We start from the raw sequence: 25,304 nt of genomic DNA on the forward strand, positions 1-25,304 counted from the left end.
CATTTTTTTCCCTCTTGGACCATCTTTTCTGTTAAATCCTATTTGTGTCAGTTTACATATCTTACTTCTTATTTAACAATTTGTCAGTCTTAAAGGAAGAGAAAGGAAATGTTCAGCAAGAAGAGCACACAGGAGAAGAACCACGAAGCAGTTGGGATGGGGCTTTGGCTATCAGTGAATTCTGACCTATTAAACCTCTGATCACGCTCTGGTTCCAGCAATTTATGTGGGAGAGTAGTATGTTGCTAGGAGAGTGTCAGAAGTACAAAATCATCCGTTAGTGCAGGTGCTGCAGTCTTGTACTGCATGTAAAATTACAGTAATATAAAAAGCGTAAAAAAGAAGCTCCTTTTCCTATGTTTTGTAAAAGTGAAGAAAAGAAAAAGCAAAGAATAGATACTTTARAGCATCTGTGGAACAATGCATTGTTATCTGCATATCCCTGTTCTTCACTTAAACAATTTCCTTTTACAGCCCAATTTTATAAAGAGCTACATGCAATATTCTTATATTAGTTTTTTGGTTTTATGACTATTTGAATTCTGCTCGAGGTTTAATTTGCACAAACTCTGTCAAATTAATTTTTAGGAGACAAACTTGAATTGTTCTCATCTTCTGCATTGTAAGAACTTTGACAAAATGTGATAGAAGGATTTAATTTACTTTGTTTTCTCTTTCCCTAAAGAGAGGCATAAAAAGAAGTGTAACAAATCTTAGCTTTCTTGCTGAACATCAATTCAAACTTGGTAAAATTTAAAGTATGTATTAGAGATCCCACACCAAATTCTTGTGACAAGGTATCTATACTTATATTTGTTGCTCTACTCTAGCTGTGAGAAAATGCATATGCTTCAAGCTTTATACCTTAAAACAGTATGTATTTAGATTATATGAAAAGTCAAATACATTTTTGAATGTGTATACCTAAACTTCCAAACAGTTCTTCTACAAAGGTTAGGTGCTCATCCTTTGAGCAAGACAAATTCGTTGTGTATGTGATGAGCATTGTTGTGAACAACTGCGTTGCTTCTGTCTGAGCAACAGGATTGAGGGCAGCATTGCACTCAGAACAGTCCATCTCTCTCTTTTATCCCTTGCGATGCAGTCTCTCACCAGGGGTGAAACCAGACAGGCTTTTTTCTTCTTGGGCTTACTAGTTTTATTCTTATCTGTGTGTGAGTTTGGTTAATCTTTCACTGTTGCTCAAGATTTCTGTTACAGAATTTTCAATTATTAATGATGCCAGACACTAAGAGAAATTATATAATTATGTATGGTTAATGATAAATCCAGGCCAACATATTTAAGAAACAGAAGGACATTTCCAAATCAATATGTCTGTGAAGTGTTTCAGAGTGGACTAGCAGAAACCGTTCCAGCTTAGTGTTTTTATCAGTAAACCATGTGCGGCTGAATTTACAAAACATGTGTTTGGAGTGTTGTGGGAATGTACGCTAAATGTCACTTTCCTCCTTTTACACCATCTTTCCTTTATAGGTTATTGTCAGAGAGGCTGAGTGGCACATCAGATGCTGCATACTCTGATATTATCCCTTTTTTTTTTTTTTTTTTTTGAGTGCTAAGGTTGGTTTACGACTAGTTTCTCAAAATCAGAGAACTGGAATACAGTTGAAAGTCTTGGAAACAGGAATATTGCCAACTTACCACCCTCCTGTTTTTACATCCAAGCACACTGAAGCCTTTCCACCACAGTGGTGTGCTGCCAAGGCTGGTTCTTGCAAAAGATTCCTGGATGTTCCTTAGAAAAATAAACTGTAGAATAAACGGAAAAATACAGGCCAACATGCGAAGTCAATGACCACGTTCAGTCACTGATGGATATTAGACTGATATCTTATTTCCACCCGCTCCCCATGTAACACAGCTGTGGTTCACAGAGCTGCTATGACCAATGAAATGCACTGCTGTGAAACTAAAATGCCAGCCACATGGTGCAAAAGCTACTCCGAATCTAACTGCTAGCCTTACGCTACTTGTCTAAGATGATGCCACTGTAATAACAGAGACAAAAATGAGCCTTATACTCTCCCTCTGTAAACATTCCAGAAGCTTGGCCGGCAAAGCTGTTTTACATGGTAAGCCTCCTCATCCGCACAGACTGTACAGCCAGTCACAAGAGCAAAATGTCAGTAACCATGAAGAAACATCAGCATATTTTGCTGATAATATTAAATAAATGCATATAAGGGTAATTGGAAGAATAAATTTCACTCCCAACCTTGTGAACCAGTCCCACCATTCCTGAGTGAAAAGGGATCCAGAAAATGTTTTGGAAACTTAAGYTGTTATCCAAAATATTAGATTTCTGGTGACAATACCTGATAGAAGTCACTATAAAGTTTTACATATGGCATCAGTCAAAAACTTTGATACATCAGACACTCTTAGGTCAGCAAGCAGTGCAGACCGTGCTGGTAGTGATGCTAAAAAAAAACCCCAAACCCAACATCTAAAAGCTTTAGGTATGTGATTGTAAGCAAATATGATGACTATAATGCCAGAAAACTAAGCTGCCTTTGCTACAGTAGAACAAAAGCACGGCTGGTTCGGGAGAGAGAGGTGCTTAGCTCTGTAGTGGCGCTAGTCCTGCTTCTCCCTCGCATTGCAAGGAGCGATAAAGGTAACGCTCTCCAAAGGCCTCGCTTCAGCAGCTGCCTGGGAGAGACGGAGCCTGCTTCGAGGTTACGGTGCTTTGCCAAAAGTATGCTTATGATGCTAAAATTCATGTTTCATTTTCAACACATATGTAATTGTTGCTGCTTGTGAAGGGAATATGCAGTCTGAAAACTTATAACAGGGATATTAAAGTCTTGCCTCTTGAAAATAGCCTTTTTATCACAAGAATACTCTCTAAACTCTTAATCCTTTGTCTATGTAGTAATCTCGTGTGACCAAAAGAGATTTTTGGGAAAAAGTAAACCTGAAAAATCTGTGAATGCAGAAGTTTCACTTCTAGAGAAATACTGGAAGCTCTGTGAAATCTGCTGGGGCCTTGGCTGTGGACACCAGTACAGAACCTTAAAACAGTTGGAAACAGCTTGACAGAGTTTGTTTCTGAGTACCGCACAATGTTAATAGATTTTGATCCTCCTCATTTGCTGAAGAAGGTGACCTGTTGCCCCATCTAGATACAAGAAGTGTCAGAAGTGTCACCTAAGAGAGCCATTATTGTTTTTATTTAACCAGGATTTAACTTGGACTTGGACAAAAAGTTTGTGGTAATAGGAAGTTGTTTTTTTCTCTTTCTGTCTGCCTGTTTTGTTTTTTGTTTTTTCTATTTGGGAACTGTGTTTCAGATATTCAGAAACTGTCAGATATTCATACATTAACTGCATTCACTGGTATGCAGAAAATTTGCTTAACTGGAATCTTAGGGACATATGCAAGTTAGGAGGGATTTCTGCAGTTCTGAGTTGAATCCATCCCTCTCTGCCATCCCTGTCCTTTCCCAGCTATGACAAGTTCTCGTTTGGTGATATGATACTTAAGAAAAGGTGTTGGGGGGTGTTGTGTTTGTTTCTTTTAGCAGCCTAACCTTTTTGATGTTCTTACCTGAATTTGAAAATGAAGTGACTGACGTAGTACTCATTTTCCACAAAACTCAGTGTGATGTGTTAATCCTACAGTTATCCTGGGGTGCTTAATAATCTAGTAAACAGTAAATGACAATCTGAGATAATGAAACAGTTCACCTGTGCCACTGGGGATCAGTTACATTCAGCTCGCTTTTCAGCAGTGTGTTAAGTATGCCTGTTTCTGGACCCTGAAGACTGCCGTGATATGGAGCATAGTGACTTGTTCAGCAGTAGTGGAATCACTTAGGGACAGATATAAGCTAACGGTGAAATAAATTCAATCAGCTTTCTGTGCTGTGCTGTTGGACCTTTGGGAGAAAGAAACAGTGGCCTTTACAATGAATACTGTACTTATATTTTACGAACTGACTGCTGGGAGGTATGGTGTTCAACTTGGAGCTGAACGTGGGCTTCTTTTTTGACACCAGGGGCTGTTTAAGCTGTTCTGAGACAGAGAACTGAAGTAAGGATTAAATTAAGCCCAAAGGAAAGATGACAGGAAGGAAATAGAGCACTGGAGGAGGTTTATGTTTGGGGATGTGGGGGAGTTGTTGAACTATGTGACTGACTGTAATTAAGACTAAAACACCTCCAGCCAGTTCCCTCTACAGTAGCTTCTCTGTGACATGAAGTAACATGTGAGGCAGCTGTCTCACCCTGCACAGGGCCTAGCTGCTGGGTCACGAAACATTTGTGTTTGTTTCTTTCGCTCTTGGCTACTTCTTCCTTGATCTACTTTGTCGTCCCTTTGGCTTTGCTGGCTATTCTGGTGGTTTTAATTTTGGGGATAGATTTGTCGTCCCCAGAATTTACCTGTTGGAATTTCTTCCTCCTGTGCCTCTGTTCTTCCTAGGAAGGTAGCACTTTACCCATGAAGAGAGCCTGGGACAGTGAGCGCACTGTATTTTAGCTGTCCTGTAACCTACTTGGATAGAAAAGGCAGACAAATGCCTGCATTAGTGTATTTTGCATTGTGTGTATCAATGAAAGGTATGCTAAAGCTCATTTCTTTCTCGTTTTCACTCTGTCACTCTTTAATCTTTCCCAGACCCTTTGCAGCTGGTGTCTGTAGAACTCCAAAACAGACTATTTAAAATCACATATATAGCTCTTCATTTTTCAGCAAGGCATTCATCCGACTTGTTGTAATTTTTAACACAATAGAAATATGATGAGAAGTACTTAAGATTCCATATTTCAAAGAATTTGATGCAATCCAAAGCGAGGCTATGGGTTCAGCAAAAGGCTTAGCAGATATGTGGGCTGTTGCCATAACTTCTTTATGAAGTGTAAACTTTTCCTTTAGAGAGAAACTTTCTAGTGCTCTGTTTTTTCCAGATGTTTCTGAGGATATAATTCCCTACAAGTGGTTTTAGATTCTGTTGTGTGCTAGTAAAAATGAATTCCAAGAAGGCTTGTGATTTTTTACATTTTTGTAAGCACTAAAAAGTTATTGGAGAATATTAACACTTTTGAGCTACTCTGAATTTTCATGTAAAATTAAAAAWAAATAGATTGAGCGGGGTTTTTTCCCCCCCTTTTAAAATCTCTGTGTAGTAATAACATTTTTGCTCTTGTCAGAATGATACAAAACAATTCAGTACAGAAGCACAGAACAATTGTTTTGGGTATATTACACTGAGCTTAATGACTGCAGAAAATGTGGTAATCTCTTTGCTTACTTTCTRTATGTTTAATTGTATCTTCAGTAGATGTCTTTGCTTAATATTTGATAATTTGATGAAAAGACTACTAGATCTGTGACTTTAGTAGTATTTCACAATATTACCTGTTGTCTCCAACAAGCATTTCATTTTGGTCATAGTATACAGAGATTTATGGATAGCTGTGGGATTTGAAGAAAAGGGTCGGTTATCAAACATTAAAATACTGAAACCTGAAATCTTTCTTGAAGGGTAAAATAACATTTTGCTTGAATGCCCATTAGTTATACATGCCAAGTGCATTTCTGGCTCATAGTAGAATAATTCCAAATAGGACAATAATAATCTTTTTCCAGTGTGGCCTCATTACTTGAATGAAATACACATTATCTTCCACAGATGGAATAAGCATAGGATAATCACAGGATCTATGGTGGTTCTAGTCTAGGTTGACAAACAGTTGTCTTGGTTATGAAAGCAATTCTAGAAATTCAGAGGTAGAGCCAAGTATCTTAATTATTAGGATGAAAAATACAAACTCAGGAAGCAATTTTATTGAGGTATTAATTACTATTTGATTTAGATTTTACATAGGTTTTAAACAAAATTACTTCTGGCACTGCTGATATTGTCTGAGATCCCACTGGTATGAATCTAATCATAATTTTATAAATGTGCATATTTGAAAGTGGGATAACGCAAAACCTTTCTTTTATTAAATACGTGAAAAGCTGCTTAATCTGCCTTTATGGACAGAGAGGGTGACTGGCCAATGATTTCTCTTAAGTCTCTTTTGGAAAAAGAGTTGAAACATGCCTTGAGAGTGATTAATGTAGTGGTAGTGCAGGTTCTAACATCCTAGAAATCCAATCCCTTTGAATTACTGCTGCATTTTTGTTAAAACTATTTCTGAAAGGTTTAATATATATCTTGTTGCTGCTAAATTGCTGTTCATTTAAAAGACTTAGAGTTAGTTCATTGCCTACAAGAGACTGTAAGCCTAATTTAAATAACCATCAACCTGTTTTTTTCATTCTAGCTTGCCTAGAATGGAAGAATAATGTGCATTTTAAGGTGCTTTAAGTTCTCTCTGTATGCATTTAATATGCTGGCACTAGGAATATGAATTTTCTGGCTGCGTTAGCTGTGACATTAAATTAAGAATTTTTTCACATCCATGTATATTAAATAACACTTTGTTTAATAGAAAATTTATTCCTACAAGTGACTCATCAGTTAAATATAGTCATCAGTTGGCTTAAATAGCACTTTTGAATGCGTGTATTTTTTCTTAAAAGCTTTCTCTGAACATTTGAAAAATTTCAGCAGCCACTGGAATCTGTTTTCTTCTTTTTTTTCATTTTTGAATCTCAGCATCTTGCAATCTTTATTTTGTGGTCAAAATTCTTCTACTCTAAGAAGGTTAGATCGCTCTGCCTGAGGGACCTAGCCTTCATAGTCTGAGCAGATCTAGTATTAAATGGTTAAGGCAGTTTCTTCTTTCCAAAGAATAAAGTGTCATGTTCACACTGCTCTCCCAGTCTCAGTGGCAGGACAAGCTAGCCGTCTTAATCTGTAGTAAAGCCTCAATCTTTCACATGGCAAAACAGAGCTACCAAGTGAAGTAAAAGGAAATATGTTTATCTTGTTGAGTTGTTTTAAAAAACTGACACAAAGATATTACAAAGTTGCTCTGAGAACCTCTTTTAAGGTTCATATTAACCTGATATAGTGAATTCATCACCACAGTGTGGTGTAGTAAAATATGAATTTTATACCGTTTTGTGTAACGGGATTAGTAAATTATAGACTTGTCATTTTTTGTTTAATTTTCAATAAGATATGATGTATTTGTGAAGACTCAGATAGGCTTCCATATAAAAACTGCTAGTTTGAAACATCTGTCAGTGAATTTCAGAATCTACTTTAAAAAAACTGGGATAAAGTTTTTATTTACTGTAATTACTAAAGTGATAGATCCTAACTGATCTGCTTTATTTGTGGGACTTCAGAATGTTGCATTAGGGAGTCTCAAGAATCTTATTTCTTGTGAATGCTACTGAAAATATTTTGTTAAAAACTTTTTCCGGATCTGCAAATAGGTTCAATAAATGAATGCTCAGTTGATATAAATATGTTATTTCTAACCATTCTACATGAAATAGCTTTTGACAATTGGAGCAGAGAGGTGGTCATTTATCATACATTGTGCTTAAACAGACCTGTTTTTTAGGGAAAAGAAAAAAATATTGAGGTTCTCCTCCAAATTTCAGAGTTAAGAGTTAACTCTACTGTTGGAGTGACCGTTGTCATACCTGTGTAGCTTGCTGAAGACACTATGCAGTGCATCAGTGAGAAAGAAATATGAATCACAAATAAAGAGAGCAAAGCTGGCCGTGTGGGTACAGTTAAAACAGAATCCTTTCTGTATTCTTATATCACTTCATAAACAGCATTTTTCAGACTAAAAATAATTTTTAGCTGTTTGGCTGTTGCTGAAATAAAGTGTCGGGGGGATAGATTTGGGCTTTTTTTGTTTTAACTGTGATGCAGCCAGTTTTTACCCTCCTTCATAATGCCTGTGGATTGAATTCGTCATATACTTGAATTCATTACCTTCCTTTCAATTCCTTTATACTTAACTCAAAATCAGCTCAATTAGGCAGCCTTCCTACTTGTTTACTGTCATTCTTGGAGAGGAAAAACTTGCTCTCTTGAACTACTATTTCTTGTGGAAAATAAAGGAATGATGTTTTAGTCTTTGTCTATTGCAGACACAAAATTTTCATTACAAACATTTTTTGCAAAGAGACTAAAGAAAAAAAAGCCTGTTTTCTTTTCTTTGAGTTCTAGTAGGAAGTGTCACGTTAGTGATTTCTGTAGGACTGTTTGAGTTCTAACATATAATTAGACATTCTGCACTTTGCCTCTGTGAGTTTGTAATGTTTAAGAGAAATCAGTCAAGATAATCTTTATTAATAATAATATCTAACATATACTTTACAGATGTGCTGTAATGTTAATAATAAAGGCTTTTTATTCTGGAGCTGCCTCATGAATTTTGAAGCAACCCCTAATAACCTGTTTCACATCTGGATTTCAGTGGGGGCTGAAAATGCTTAAATAGAGCATTGTAGAGGCAAGCTGAGTTCCTTTTAAAGCTCCTGTAGCTTGTTCCTGTGAGCATCTCTGAAATCTGCTTAGGCTTCTGTCTTTTTTCAGTCAAAATTATTGACATGTGAATGGATAGCATGTATTGCATGGCCGTATAGTAGATTATTTGATCAAACTAAGGTTTTCTGTTTTAGAACAGCAGTTAAGATACTTGAAATCAAACAAGATGCTGTGTTTGAGAATAAAGAGAAGATGAAGAAGATTATGGGACCCCAGTGAAACAATAATTTATTACAAAATTCTGAAATGCATTGATCAGTGCAGATTTTCATTCCACGTACAGAAAAAGGTGTGAAATGTATCTTCTGGGGCCAATATTGGAGCAGTTCCTTTCATGGACGGCTGACAGTTTAAATTACAACCGAGGCTGCGCTTTGCAGGACATCCGTGAGGCTGCAGGGAGGTGTGAGCAGGACTGCCTGCAGGCTCGTGTGCAGGCCTGCATAGGGCAAGAGGGAAGCATGCACGCGTCCTACTTCTGCGCGGTCTCCTCTCTTCATGTGCCTGGCCTCAGCTAAAGGCAGAAACGACACTGCCTCATGGCCTTTCCCTCTTCCTTCACCTCCTCGTTCTCCCTGTGACAGTTTCCTGTAGCCTTTGGTAGACGGGAACAGAACAGCAAGAAGTTATTCTTGAAATATTCCCACTGTTCTCCAGTTCTGTTGTAACTCAGGAGAATCCTAGTAAATCCTAATATATTCTGCATGTGGGAGCCCTGAGTCTAAGGATGTCTACAGGGCAGGCTGGAGCACAGAGATATTTGTTCTCACTCAGAATGAGCTGAGCTGGTTTAGGTACTAGAATTAATCCATTTGGCCATATGTCATTCCCTAGAGAACAACTTACCTTGTTTCTTGGCAGGATAAAATAGCCTTTGTAGAGCTTACTGATGTTGCAACTCGAAAAAAAACCAGAAAAGCTAGCGTGGGTGKATGTAACCTAAGCACATGACTTGGCTATGCGCAAAGAGTCCTTAAAAATCTGAAAATTGTAGAAACACACTTTAAAACCATGTGATCTGTGACAGTTCAACAACTCAGATAATTAGGATTAATCATTCATTGCCTTAGAAAAAATAAATTAATGTTGCTCTTAAATAATATTCATACTCCAAATCATAATTAACCTGCTCCGCTTGCTTCCTGCTGTCTGCTACCATTCTTGCTAGAATGATATCCCTGGGGCAAAACCAGTGAAAATGGTAGTTTTGTTTGAAATGTTTCTTTCCAAGTTGTGTTTTCAGTAACTGCTATGTCACTTGCCATGTCAGAGGAGCCAGTTTATCTCCAGCTCAGAATTCCGGGAATTTTAAGGAGCTGGAAATTATCTGAAGTAGTTCTCAAGTAATAATTTAAGGTTGAGTAATTTTTAAGGCGTGACACTGCATTCTTATTTGGGCATCTTGCAAGTTTTTTCTTGAAGTCCATGACCCACATTTCTTTTTGAAAAGGAAATTACTCTTACCTTAATGTATCTATTAAAAGAATGAGAATCATTATTACTATTAATTATGTTGCTTCTTTGGCATTAATGTTATAATTGACTTGGGTTTGTGATTTATGTACACATTCAATTTAATATGGTTGTTATTTGCAACTCTTCATGGTTGGAAGTGGCATTTTAAGGTTATTTTCAAAATGGTGACAACTAAAGGCCATAATTAACAAATTGAGGTCAGCGTTTTCTATATAGGTCTTTAAATTTTACTGGACAAACTACAAATTCCAGGACAGAAAAACAAACAGTGCCACCTGTGTTGAACAGTTTATAGAAGCTAGGTAGCACAGGACTGTTCTTTGCCCTGCTTGAAGCTCTTCAAGTCAGAAAAAACTACTAAAACAACAGATGTCATTAAATACCATAGGACTGTGCATATGCCTTCGCAAAGAGACTAAATCCTGGGAGGCACCCATTAGGATTCTCCACTGTTTCTATTGATGTTTTGATAATGGCCATAGGCTTCTTCAGTTTGTTGAAATGCATACATTTCCGTGAAGAGTGTGCTGGTTTTTGTTTGAATAAATTTTGAATAGATTTTGTGTAAAATTTTTCCAGCTTGCTSTAGTAATTTGATTATTAAGTTTTGCGAAGATACTTTTGTCATTTGTAGTGCACGTACCCTATTTCATGGACAGATGGAGCACGAATTTTGATGAGGATATGGGAGCCAAGTCTCTGTGCCCTCATCTTTGCATCACATGTCAAGATGTCATCTCTGCCCTTTTCTCTTTGCTGCCCTGCCCCTTTCCTTCCCCCAAACGTACTGGATCATGTGAGGGAGCAAGCCGGTGGCATGGGACTTTAGCTGGGGCTTGTGCTCCTTTGACTGTTATGTAGCTTATTTTCTTATGCCCTACATGCAGTATGGTGAATTGAGGAGAAGATAGATTGGAAATTGCCCAATTGCCAGTACCATGCTGAGGAAGTGGGAACTGGAGACAGCTTCAGCCYTGTTAGTCTTTGCCGTGGTAAATCTGCGCCTAGTCTATTCTACCTGAGTCACTGATATTCCCAGGTGTCAATGCTGCTATATGAGAACCATCCACTTATATTTCTTTGCAAGCTGTGGAAGATGCGTATACTGAGCAGCAGATGTGGGAGGAAGAGAAAGCAGAGATTGAGTATGCTGGGTTTCATGTTTCTTTAAAACAAAAAACTTCAAATATTTGTGTAAAGTAAGCCAAGCACATAAATGTTACACTGCTCTTAAATCTTTGTATTAGTTAATCTATGAAGAGTTGAAAGCAGCTGTTCCAGATGAATGGTCGCCCACTGCTGATGAATGTTTTAACTCACATGGGAAGGCAGAAAAGTCTCACATGGTGGAAACATCTGTAAAAGTAACACTGCAGACTTCTGTTTTTATCTTCCCTCCTCTTTTGGGGGACTTGAGAGAAATAAAAATGTTTTTCAGTGTTGTATAAAAGCTGCTAAAAATATTCTTTATTTTTGTTTCTTTGCCTAGGGCATTTATGTAAGGGATGCACCTCTGAAGGACATAAAAGTGTTCAACTCTCGACGATTTGTAGCTCTTTTTAGTGTGGTGAATGCCACGAAGAGGGATGCTGGCAACTACCGCTGCATGATTTGGACTGAAGGAGGGGTTGGTGTTTCAAACTATGCGGAGCTGATAGTCAAAGGTATTTCACAGTAAAATTAGTTTTTTCCATGTTCAGTGTGTGGAATAAGGACTTGCAATTGCTAATTCACTGAGGATGTCACCTATAGCCTGTAGAAGTCGATGAGAGGTTCAATAAATAGACTCTACTTACGTAAATCTCAAGAGTCTGTCCAGCTGTAACAAGGGAATAACAGAAGAAGCCTGTGCTAATTAACAAGTTTTTCCCCAAAACGCACTGTTTGTTTTTGAAAGTATATTTACAATGTACTTCTTTTTAAAGGTATGAATAGAATACTGGCACTTTATCTCCTATGAGGAGATTATATTCCAAAAATATGTGTATGTGAAATATATTTATGTGAAAGAATTATTTGCAGTAAATGAGAACACTTAAAATACACATATTCCAATATATGGAGGGAATTTCTAAAAACAGCAGGAAGCACTTGCATGTAAATACAATGCATGTAAAAATGTCCATCCTTATTATGGAGAAGCATGCTGAAACAATTTTATGACATTAAGCATATTTTATGCAATTATAAATTGCATTTTTATTGCTTCTTACTTTTATACTGGTACTTTGGAGGAACATAATTTAATTTTTATTATTTCAGAGGAAAAATACAGATTCTGTAGCACCTGGCAGTGCCATGGAGCACTGTGRTAGGTTTTATGTAGCCCCACATCATTCTGTTATGTGCCTTCACTTGCTGGTCAATTCTGTACTTAACAAATGGGAAGTGACAGGAAGGGCTAAAGGCTCATTTTCTCTTTTTCTGAATACAATTTGATCCAAGTTGGAAAGGAGAAAATGAGTATCCTAAAACCAAATCCACCACAAGTGTGGGATTTTCCTTTAGAAACTTGGGAGGAAACAGTAGCTTCTGTGATGCATCGTCTGATTTTCAGAAACAATATCCTTTGTTGGATAGGACTTTTTCCTTTTGGGAATAGCATTCAGATTCTTATGGACTATGTAATTATAGCTTTTCTAATAGTATTAGAGAAAGTTATAGACTCTGTTGTAACAAGACCAAGAAATTAATTTTCACATACTATATTCTTGTCAGTTTGCTTTCCAAATTATGCTCTGGGTTTTATTTTTTTGGTTTAAGATGCAAATTAACATTTCTTATGACTTAGTCATCTAATTAAAGAATCAGTACCTATTGCATTATGAGAGCTTGTGCAGTTCTGATTTTGGACACAGTAGACTGGATAAGGGGCTTTATTGTTAGCTAGTCTGGGATTTGCTCTTTTCTTTCTCCTAACGCTATAATAATTTTGTATATTTATAAACCTACATGGGATTTGTCAGAACTTTTTCAAAGATGTGATCCTTTTCCTAAATTCCTAAATTGTCTGTGATTTTGTTCAGCCAAGTTAGGGCAATACGTGAGGTGTGCGACAACTGTTACAGCTCAAAATCTAGCACAGACCTTGTTCCTGAAATCAATATAGAAAGATGTGTAAACAAAACTAGCGCTAAAGGAGGAGGGGTTTGAAGGACAGGAAGAATAGTGGTATGCATAAAGAATCAGATGAAGAAGTAGTTTGAAAAAAAAAGCATAACAAAGCTATTTGAGGAAAAAAATGAGGCAAAGTAAAGAGAACCAAAGACTTTACAATGAGAAGARCTATAGGAAGGTTAGCAGATAGGCTATAGGTAAGGATGGGGTTTTTGAATTAAATATGGAGGAGGATGTTTAAGAAGAAATTGAGGAACAGAATAATGGAAAGGTGATATGGTTAGAATAGTGTGTGTGAGATGAGCTTTTTTTTGTTTTAGTTGATTGGAGGGGACCAAGCTTGGGATACAGATTAGACCAGGGAATATCAGGTCACCAGTAGAAGATGCAAGAGGGAGCCTTGAAGAAGAAGGAACCATCTTCCAGAAGCAAGAATATGGTTTTAGTTGATGTGTTTTAGAGAAACTGGAGGGAAACAAGACAAGAGGATGGAGCTTGTGGATAACCAATAGACAAAGATAATATGACAAAACAAATTATAGTATAAAAACTTAGATAAGCTATGTGAATGGACAGATGAAGAAAGAAACAAACAGAGAGGATGGGATGAGAATATAATTATAAGGAATAGTGGAAAAATTAAGGTTATTTCAGCCCAAGGAAAGATAGCATGAAAATAAAATAAAAGGGGTGGCCAAAAATGAAAGTGTATGGAACTCAGCAAAGAGAGAATGAAAGGGTGGAGGATGAGCCCCAAAAGGAATGATGAGGCATCTACAGGTAACATCAGTGGAAACAAGAGGAGCAAAGGGAGGTGTGTGAAAGAGTAAGATGAAAAACTGACTGCCTCAGTGACAGGAGATACAGAAAGCCAAAGAAGTTAGATTTTTTTTTTCAATTTCTTTGATTTAAGGTGTTTTAATTTATTAGTGTTCATTTTGCAGGACCGGAGATGAAATTATTTAGCCAATCATTAAAGCATTTGTGCTTACCCAGATTCTTTCAGAAAATTTGCACTAGATGCTCTGAACAATTGGATAGCCTTAGGGTGTAATCCCATTAACTACTTGTAGAGTGGCAAAGTAATTATGGTAATCCCCATTGCCTGTACTGGAGCTTTTATGAGACCACCTGCAGGTCATTCCTTCTGACCTAAAAAGACCTGTTTTAAACATTGTGCTGTAAAACCTTAGATGACTATACTGAAATAGCAGCATTAGGGGCTAATTAGTAAATATACTTTGTTATTGATGGCGTATAATTAAGAAATTATATTTCCTAATTTCCTTGGCAGCTCTTCTGCAATGTTATTTAACAGGCTTCAAAGATAATGGATTGATTTCAGTAGAGATATATCTATCTTTAATCCATTACCATCAATAAATCTTGAAAAATGTACATTTACCCATACTGTGTGCAATGCTTGGTATACTCGGGAATTACTGATGGCTTAATAATAGTATGTATAGAAATAGTAGTGTAATTACTCCCCTTTCTTTGTTGGAAACAATGAATCTAATTCTCTTCTCGTTTACGCTAGTGTAACTAAGCTGACTTTAGTGGAATTTCTCTTGAATTACACTGCTAGGATGATAGGAGAGACAAACCTAGCATTTGTAAGTTAAAAAAGAAAGTCAGTTCTTCAGATCTGTTGTACTCTGCTTCATTCTGATTACTGAACTTACGTCAGGTTGCAAATAAGTAAATGCCACTTTAGAATTTGAATTTTTTCTAAATATCTTTGTTTTTGAGGAGGGGCTTGGAGACATTTGGCCAGTAAAGTGAGTTACAACTCTGTGCAACTTTTTCTACTTAACTGTAGATGTAGTTTCACTAAATAGGAATTTACTCTAAGTAGATTCCGCTTCCTTTCTTATGTAACCCTCTTTAAGGTTTATAGTGCTGCTATGGGATGATGTTCTGTGGCACTGGAAATCAAATACAAGAAGTTTTGAAATCAGTGAAAGGACCACTAGTGTCAGGGGCTACAAACCAAGACTGAAATCACAAAGCAGTGGGGATTAAATCTTAAATTGTGAGATGAGAGATATGTAAGAACCTACCAAGTGTTCTTACTTTTTTGTTTTTTTCTTTTTACCTGAGTAGGAATGATTGTAACAAGGTTTAATCTCTGTGTAAAAAAAAAGCAATTAAAGATCTGCCAGTTAATCCCATGATATCTTATTAAAGAACTGTGAACATGAATATTGTCTAGTTAATGAGCAAAAAGCCTATCACCGAACAATTAGTCTGGCCCTAAACATGAAGGGAAAAAAGGGATTTTTTGAAAAGTTGTTTGTGTTGTCTGTATGCCTTTTAGATGACGGTGAAATAAAGTATTGACCGCTTTATTTAAATAAATCCTGAAGGGGAGGTTTTCAGTTTACCCAAGTGTTTATTCTGATAGGAAAGGCTGAAAAGACAAGTGCCTTGTCATTGTGTGTGTTCAAACTACACAGTATCCTCATCTAAGTTTGTACTGAAATGTCACTTTATCTAATGGGAGACATGAAATTGGACTTGTCAGATCACCCACTTATTGTAAAAAACAGCAGTTTGTATCTAATAGGTGACGTAAAAGTAATCGAACATTGAGCAAAAGGAAAATAGTAGAGTAGAATTGATTAAATGTATTTGGTGACATTAATTAGACTTCTACATACAGTGTCTAGGTTGGATTTTTCTGATAGTGGAAGATAGAGCACAGATTAGATTTAGGAGAACAGAATGAGCCTGTCCAAGCAGACATCAGATTATTATGGAGTTGAGACTGCTTATTGAGTTTAAACAAGGTACACCTCGGTGTCAAATAGGTTAAAAGGAGTTTTGTTAAGTTTTTAAGTAAGGGCATAGAAAGGTAGCCATCTGTACTGTTGGGGGCATAAATGTTTGCATCTTTTCAAATGGGAGATTTAACACCTTAAATAGAGCTGAACCTCTTAATCCATACTATGGTCCTCTTGGACCTCTCGAACAAAGAATATATTCCAGAGGGCAAAATCATTTTGCGATCAAGACACAATAAGAAAATAATAAAGACTGCTTATGTTGTGGTGTCAGTTGTTCTCATACATTAAATATACACAGGTAAACATATTTTCTTCTGCTCTCCAGCTAATCTTTCATGCTAGATACTTTTCAGATCCATCTGTCTCCGTCCTGTTTTTTATGAACAGAGTTGGTAATAGGACTTATTTTTAAAGTTGCCTGACAATTCCTACTATAAAGTCTTGTTTTCGATTTCTCATAATTTTGGCAAACAGACTTCAGGCTGATATTTTCCAGAATGGGTGCCTGCCTCAGTCTGAAGGTTTCTGAGAAACTTTCAGACAAAACAGTTGAGATAGTTCATCCATCTTGGCAAACTTTCCGTAGGAAAGTGTTGGGGCCTCTAGGCTTTGGAGAAGGAACATAAGATTTTTTCAGGAGGGTAATAGTTGTGTCAAGAATACTTCTGTTTTTCTATTCTTGTAAAAATCTGCTTTCAAGTATAGGCAATTTACAAGCTACAAAAAAAAAAAAAAAAAGGAAAAGGAACACTTCTCATATGTGCCATGGACTTCTCTTGTGTTTAACTCTCAAATTCCCAGAAAAGTCTAGATGCAGTGAAGAGAATTTAAATGCAGGCTGATCTGAGCTCCTCTGCGTTGTGCTGGATCCAGGCACAGGAATCGAAAGTAGGGAGCTTACCAGTATGCTGCCCTCCACCTCTCTGAGCCGGACTTCTGCAAAGCTAAAACTCTGAGATGCGTAATATGGATATAGAGAGGTGTAAGGGCAAGAAGCTGCATATTTGGATGAGGTTGTTATTGTTGGACTGAAAGGTATGGCAAATGGAGAGGTGTTTTGAAATAAGTGAGAGGGGAGGTAGATAAAAACTAGTACTACGCAAGCACTAAAAGCTAGGAAAAGAAAGCAGAAGGTGGAACAGAAAACGATATGCATACATACGTATCTATGTATGTATACATACACACATAAATACACGTGTGTGTAGGCGATGAGGATGGAGGCTGAGGCTAATAGGAAAGGCAGTGGAAATGGGGAAGGGGAGAAGAAAAGCAGGTGTGAAGGAGAAACATGGTTGTAAGAACAGCAGCAGGCTGGCAGGTGGGGAGAGGAGCAGATGCAGAGCTTGTAGATACAGCACAAGGAAGCAAAAACCAAACGTGGGGCTGGAGTTTAGTGGTATTTGAATGTAGGAATGGTGACTGTAGAGTGGAGAGAAAAGGAAAAAAGAGCAAGGCTGAGACTAGGAAGGGTGACTGGGTTTAACGCTGTTTAGCTCAACGACGAGGATGGAGCAAGAACAGCAGAGGCCGAGGCTCTGGCCCAGGGTGGAGAGCTGCCGAGTCAGGAACGGCAATTTGGAGCGGTTGGGTTTGGGAGGAGATGTGTCTGGGGAAGGGAACGGTCTGTACCTGGTTAAGGGTGGATAATAATTCAGGGATATCCACTAATACCCAGCTACTCTGATTGTACCTGCATAGATTTATTAGTGTATGGTACAATGGCACTTTTTTTTTCTGTAATGTTTCGGAGTATGTATAGATTATATTTACTTAAAAATATAAGATTAAAATTACTTAAATTTACTTTTCAATTCATCATTTAAGAACATTAGAATACTATGTCAGGTCAGCTTTTCATCCTAAACAATCCCAATAAAGGAATAGTGTAATCTGGTTATATTTCMGTTTCCAAACATTTAAAGTTTGCTCACATGCAATACACATTATATTGCTCATGGGTGTTGTTTAATTTTGATATTCTTTTTTTGCTTTGGCAAAAGATATTTAGTAACTTTTTTTTGAAAAGATACCCTGTGAATAACTGTAGTATTTCAAAATCATCGCCTTTCTTTTGTTAAGGGAGTATTTTTTGCCCTTTATCCAGAATTAAATGCTGCAGAATGGCACTGATATCCATTGTTTCCAAARAGACTGAATCGTTTGCATGCTCAAAAGATGAGCACAACATGAAAATGGAGAGGAAGATGAAAGAAAAAATATTCTTCAAATAAGACTGTTTAACTGAATTCAAGACTATAAAATCATACTGATTTAATTTAGTTTTATAATAATTACATTAGAAGTTATTAATGAAGACATAGCATTAGAGATTCTATGACTGATACTTTATTTTTTACTACTTCACCTATTTGTGATGCATTGAACAGTATCACTTAGGCTTATCCTGGCATTCTCTTTCTAACAGTTGCTGTTTAATTAAAAAAAATTAGCTTGCAGGAGGAATACTACTTCCCTCTTCCCCCCAAATGCGGCATGGCACCTATTCTCCCAGTTTATCAACTCAAAAAATCAAAAAAATATTATTGCTACCCTTAAAGTGGTTTTCTTTCATTTTTCAAGCAAGTTGTTCTGAGCTACAAGCAGACAAGAAGTGTCTATTTTTTCTGGTTTATAACTCAGTTAAATCTCAGAGATTTATATTATCTCAGTTGGCATGTCTGTGTGATGCCTTCCCACTCCCTATTAAAATTTTAAAATTTAACTGCAAAACATAAAGGTGCTAGGATCTTGCAGAAAATGTTTGGAAATCCCATATAGTTTAAAGCACAAAGCAATGTAAAAAAAAGAGTTGCTGATTCAGATGTATTTGCAATTAATATAAAAGTGCATAAAGAATAAATAGTGCATATACATATACGACTAAATTTATTTTGTCCTCTGTATAAGAAAAGGGCTACTCCTTATTATGAAGGCTTTGTCTTTTTCTCATGTTTACTGTAACTGATCCATTTGCGTTGGTTGACCTTACAGCATCGGTCTAAAGCTTTCTGCTGTCTGCCGTCATTGGACTCTGCCCTCTGGTTTTGTAGGTGGCCAGGATTCTCTTTCCATAAGTGACTGTGCCCATCACCATTTGTCCTAGAATTCCAGAAGAGGTCACCTGTGCAAATCTGTACAGCATTAGATTTGAAGTTGTGGATACATTCACCTTCTTTTTTGAGTTACATTAATATTCTATTTTGAAATCCAAACTTTAAAGGGTTTTATGGTACCAAATAGCTTTGCTTCTGTTTCAAAAGAGGTCAGCAAGAAAGATCTCCTCTTTAAACTTTAAATCATCAAACTGAACAGCCACTAGTACAAACTTGTCTCTGCATTTGGTTAAAATAGGGCCTTCCTTGAATGTGCACGACTGTAGAGTCACAGATCTATTGTGCCATTTTCATAAAATTATTGATCAGAAAGTAATTTGCATGGTATTTATTGGAGATGACTCCAGTGGCTGCCAGTAAAACTGCTTTTAGTGGAGGAAGATGGTGCTGCAGTCTGGCACTTACCTGATTAGCTGATTCCAACTTCTCAATGTCCTAAATATCCAGATTAATTCTGACTAAATATGAATGAGTGAATAAGCTGGAAGAACAGCTTTCATCCCTTAGTCATGAAATCGGTTCATTATATTTGGTAGTTTAATATTTTGAGAATATTCAAAAAATAAGTGATTTGCTCATTGTGGTTCAGTATCGTAGGATGCTTCAGTTCCTGTTTGTACTGTAGTGTCTACTTAACTTTGGGACTCTCTTTTTTTTTTTTTTGTAACCAGTCAGATAAAAATGAGCATCGTATTTATAATGATAGGTTCATTGTATGTAACCTCAGTCCCTAGTGAGAAGACTGCTTTTAGTATTAAACTGCGCTTCTAGTATTAAACTGCAACATATGCAGGCTTTGCTGAAGTCACGCAGCTTGAATTAACCTTTTGCACTTTGGTCACAGAGGAATGAAAAATATGCCCGAAAGGATAAAAAGACAATAAAATACTGTCTATTTCAAGTACTTGTAATACTTGGAATGAATTGGTGTAACCACTAACTTCTGTGACCTAAGTCCTGAGTTTGCATTTTGAATGGCACTTCAGCAGTCTTTACTAACATTTGAAACTTGAAAGTAATTAACTGTTCTTTCAGCATGGTTAAGTAAATGCCTTAGGATGCTCTATAAAAGTTCCATTTCATGCCTTGGTTCACAAAACAGCCTAATGATTTAAATTGAGGCTCAATCATTTTGAGTCAAGTCAGAACTGTTTCAAGACATGCTATCACCATATGAAGCTGTGGTTCGTATACTTCAGGAACTATAATTTCGATAAAACTGCAGTCTTACCAAAAGAGGACATCAGTTGGCCTTATATTGTTGATGACATATAACAGTATTATCCCTAGTGATTTGAAAACGCACACAGTGCTGCTCTTTTCTATATGTACTAGAACCTGCCACCGTATTTAAGCTGGTTTTATGTCAGTTCTGATTAGCAGGCAGCTTTGGAGACTTTAGGGATTGTTGCCAGCTGTATCATGTTCTTCGTGATGGTAATCAATTAGTTTTCTTAAGATGAAAATGTATAATGCCAATGCCTATGTGTGCTATTTTGTGGTGTAATATTTCAGCAATTGCTAACAGATTGCACAGCTTTAAGTTTATGCAAAAGCGTACAGTGCTAGTTAGAAATGTAGCACTGGTCTGAGGCACAGCTGATCTTCAGCTATGGTCTTCAGTGTGTTTAATGCTTTGTTAAGTGAAGTGAAGTACCCTTTTTTTTCTTTTACAGAAGACAGAAAGGCAACATATGTTGGATAATTATGTGTTTGTTAAAATAACAACTCTGCTGTTTCTTAGGAAATATTTAATAGCTGTTCCCAGAGTTCCTTTCTGCCCTGTGCTTCATTTTTTTACCTTCTTTGCTTTAACTCTGACTTTGAAGTCTTTGAGAAAACTATGAAATATATCAGCTCAACTTTCTGTTTGACTATCTGTATCTCAACACTTTGGGAAATAGTTAGCAGAAGAATAGCGTAAATCTGAATCCACAGCTGAGGGAAGACAAATGTTCTGCTTTCATCAAGTATTCTGTGTAGCGTTAAGAAGGTGGCAGTGTTTGCTGATAGGTACATTAAGAATATTGGATCAAATACTGCTTTATTACAGTGTCACAGTTTCATTCTACTTGAATATATTTAACCAATGGTTAGGCAAATTGTAGGCTGATGTGATGCATGAAACATCAGCAGACTAATTTCATGGATAATCAGTAGGAAAAGAAAAGAAGAATGTGTTATTTAATAAAAAGATGGTCTGCAAATTACTTCTGTAGTGTAATTTAAAAGAAGATGAGATGTCCGTCTCATAATAGTAAGTGGTTTTAAAATTTTGCTCACTTTTAACATCTGTAGAGTGCAAACTATTGTGAGATCACACATATGCTAAATTTGTGAGCGAGAGTACTGCTTTCATTTGGTAGTTAATGAAAATAAGCCATGCCATGCAGTAGAGTCAGACTCACAGTGAAGACTCAAGAATTCCCCCAGCTCTTATTTAGAAGTTCTTTCTGATTAACCAGGACTTGAAAAAATACTATATTATTTATTCTGCTTACACAGTAGTCTGAAAATCTCAAGATTGAGTAGTACAGTCTTTGAGAAATAATGGAAAAAAAACTTCTTGTTTTCATGCAGAAATCATTGTTCTATGCCTAGGAATAGAGAGAAATATCAATTTTATCAATTTTAAAAATGTTAGTTTTGAGTAAGACTTATATTTACATCCAGTAGGAACTGTATTTTGGTAAGAGAACCTGAGATCAGCTTTCTTTTTAAATTGTAAGTTAAAAGATGCCATTTAATGTCTAGTGAATAGAATTACAGCTGCAAAGCTAGGTGGTATAAAACAAAAGCTTCAGGTTAAACTGTCTAAGTGCATAAGCAGTAGAGTTTGTGTACTGCAGATTCTTGGAAATAAGTAAATTAATCTGTAGTGGTAATTTCTTGATGTGCATATCTTTTATATAGTCTTCCACTCTAATATAGCATGACACTAATTGTCTATTTTAATATTTTAGAAGCAGGAAAAAATAGCAGTATGATTAATCATTACTACTTTTTGTAACTTATTTTACTTTAGAGCCACCTGTTCCCATTGCCCCACCTCAGCTGTCTTCAGTTGGCGCAACTTATTTGTGGATACAGTTGAATGCCAATTCCATCAATGGGGATGGACCCATCATTCAGAGGGAAGTCGAGTATCGAACTTCAAGCGGAAGCTGGTATGACATCCAGCCTGTGGACTCAACAAGCTATAAGATCGGGCACCTGGATCCTGATACAGAATATGAAATCAGCGTCTTACTTACAAGACCAGGTGAAGGAGGAACAGGATCTCCTGGCCCAGCTCTTAAAACAAGAACAAAATGTGCTGGTGAGTACTAGAAAGCGATCAGAAAGTTGCTAATGTCTTTCTAGAGTTGAAAATAGGTTATTTCACTAACAGTTGTTACTATCTACCTTAAACCAGCAGGCTGCAGAAATTAAGACCAAATGCTTCTAAGTATAAGTTATTAGCATTTGCCAACTACGATGACCTTGAAACCAACCTTCAGTGCCACAGTAGATCGTAGATCAAATCATACCTGTTCATGCCTGAAAGTGATTGATGTAGAGTGCTGTATAGATAAACAATTTTTACTTTCAGGTATGCAGCATTCCACTGAAACCTCTCTATTTCGTTACACCTTCTCTTGTCAGTGTAGGTTTAGGGGGCAGATTGGTTTGTCCTTTCTTTTTGTTGGTTTTTTTTTTTTTTTCCCCAGCTAGAGTTTAGAGCTTCAAGCTTGATAGGAATTTTGTTTGTTTTGGATAAGGTTTTTTTTTTTTTTTTTCCCTGTTTTCAATGTCAGGCATATTAAATCTGTAGATAAAGAGGAAAGAGATAAAAGTATTTACTCTTATGTCTCAATTAGCAGATAAGATGAGGACTGCTTTCTTGAGTGACTGACAGCATGTCTTTTCATGAAATGAGATAGTGTGATTTTTGTGGTGTTGTATAAAGATCTTGGCTCCTGTTTTGTGATGTTATAGTTAATAGTCCTGACCTCCTCCCGTAAAAAGATACAAAGCAGACCTATTATACAAAAACAATTGCACAATCGTCTTCAGGAAAAGTATCAGTGATATTAATTAGGGATTCAGCTGCTGGAAAATAAATAGAATATATTGTGACCTGGATTTTTGGGGCATTACTATTTTTCCCCGGTCTTTTGAATCCTCTTTCTGCTGCTGTGAAGTTGGTGGAAGATAGGTAGAAGTGTACCTCCAGGAAATGAAGTTGAACAACTGGTTTTAACTTACTGATTATAATGTTTTAAAGAACTGCTCACTATTATTAGTTTTTTTAACAGTACCAAAAATAATTACATATTTCAATGGAAATAATTATGTATTTCCTTTGCATATGGAAGTAAGTAACTTCTCAAAAAGCCACCTCGCCACCAACCAGTGGCTAAATGGCACTTTGATTGAATTGATTGGTGTGATGCCAAATATATAATGAAATGTATTTACAGGCAGAATTCTAGCATTATATTTTGAAGATGCGAGCTTACATAAGTACTGACAGTTTTTTATTCTGTTCGTGTTTTTTCTTTCCGGTAAGGAGAGGAAGAAAGTAACATTTAATGAAAATACTAAAAGGCACTACACAGTAGCTAAGTATTTAGTATTTATAAGATTTTCTTTGTTAGACTAAAATAACTTCAGCTTAGTCAAATTAGGACATAAAATTAATTAGAGTTCCTTTCAGGAGAGTTTCTAGGTCACTATGCCTTTCATGGTAACCTAAAATTATCTGTCTAGACAAGGTGCTGTATATATTTAATACAGAAGTACTCCAGGTACATTAAAATTAAACCAATTTTTCCTCATATTTTGATTCCTCGCTCATATGATTAGATAATGTAACATTAGATGCTGTGTAAGAAAGCCTGTCTGAGCTAAGGGGGTAGAGAGAGAAATTCAGAAATTTAATTTTATTTAAGACCATCATATGCTTTCTAGGCATTTCAGTGGTAGATACTGTTGAGTATTAAAACATGCATTGAGTCTCATAAAACACTGTGCACTGGAAATATTTTATTATCCAGTAAACTCTTGTAATATATCTGCATTATTTGTGTTTTCATTAAGCTAAACAGTAACCCTCTTAAATTAAATGCAGAAAGTAATGGCTGACTGAAAAATTTAAATTGAATGACGATATTAAATCTGTCTCCACAAATTGACTTTTTTATAGCAGAAGATACTGCTTTGAAGGTGTAGTGGTTATTGGTTAACTGCTAGCAAGTGACATGCTAATAACTGGCCTGAGGGGTTAAAAAGAGATGCTGATAAACTAATGACAGTATAATTAAGCTGGGTAGGAGTAAAATAATGCCAGTCTCCAAAGCATACCATAGAATTAATAAAGCAGGAGTCTTTAAGAGAAGAGTCATTGCACCTTTTTAATTACTGTGATAATTGTATGCTGCTTGCCTGTTCCCTTGGGGCCTAGGGAACCACTTTGAGACTTGAAGCAGTATGCTAGATAATCTTAATAGTTCTCCGAAGCATTTGAAATATGTTTTCATTTTAGCAAAATGAGATTTCCGAGACTTGTAATAGACAAGTGTGATCTGTAACTTTAGTAAATAAAACCATCTATAATTAGAATGCACAGGAAATGAAGAAAAAAATCTCTCCAGACTTGGCTGCATTGCCCTCAGTGGAGCAGTTGTTACATACTTTTTGAAGTGCTTTTCTTCCTTCTGATGAAGTGTAATATAAATGTAAGTGCTCTTGCAGTGTAAGGCTGAGGAATGACATTCAGATCCGGATTAGATTTATCTTAGAATGTGGAGTTCAGGTTTGAAAAGGGGAGAGGGTTAACAGGTTTTGACCATAGTTAACGGCATCTAAATCAGACTTAGAAAAAAGCTTTCCTAGTCCCAAGGTCTGGAACCAGGGCCTCCTCAGTGACGGGAATTTGAATTACCACTTGCTGGGTTCAGATCTCCCTCACCCTGTAACTGTCTCATATGGTGTATGAGCCCAGAAGAGTGCTGCTATTTAAGAAAAAATCGGGGGGCAGGAGGTGCATGTTGGAACTTTTCCATAATGCTGTATATGTCAAATTACTCGGATGTACATTCTCTCTCCTGTTTGTTTGTTAAATGAGAATTTCAAAATGGCCCACAATTACAGTTATTTAAGGGCAGTATATCAGAATCCTTCACAGTTCAGACACCATTATCTGAGAAATACGAATGTTAGCTCGGTGTCAGACTCACAGTGCAACCACTGTTACAAAGACCATGCTCGCATGTGCTCCCTCACTCTTGCTCCCATACTCTCTCTCCCTTACCCAGCCGCTGCTTGAAGCTCAATAGCTGCACAAATATTTGAACCAAATAAATCATGCTGTATCTAAGCACAGAATCA

At 36.6% G+C, this 25,304-nt stretch overlaps 1 protein-coding gene across 1 annotated transcript in view; it reads left to right on the forward strand.

Moving 5' to 3' along the window:
• LOC112977053 (receptor-type tyrosine-protein phosphatase mu-like) overlaps nt 1-25,304 on the forward strand; it is a gene marked incomplete at both ends in the record, with an annotated part of 298,449 nt that overhangs the window by 73,513 nt on the left and 199,632 nt on the right. The window contains 2 exons of the mRNA XM_026088923.1: nt 11,400-11,574; nt 21,958-22,251. Of these exons, the coding sequence (XP_025944708.1) occupies nt 11,400-11,574; nt 21,958-22,251 (469 nt within the window). The remainder of the gene's footprint in view (nt 1-11,399; nt 11,575-21,957; nt 22,252-25,304) is intronic.

This window comes from Apteryx rowi, unplaced genomic scaffold (assembly GCF_003343035.1).
Source record: "Apteryx rowi isolate R43461 unplaced genomic scaffold, aptRow1 scaffold_798, whole genome shotgun sequence".
Classification (NCBI taxonomy): domain Eukaryota; kingdom Metazoa; phylum Chordata; class Aves; order Apterygiformes; family Apterygidae; genus Apteryx; species Apteryx rowi.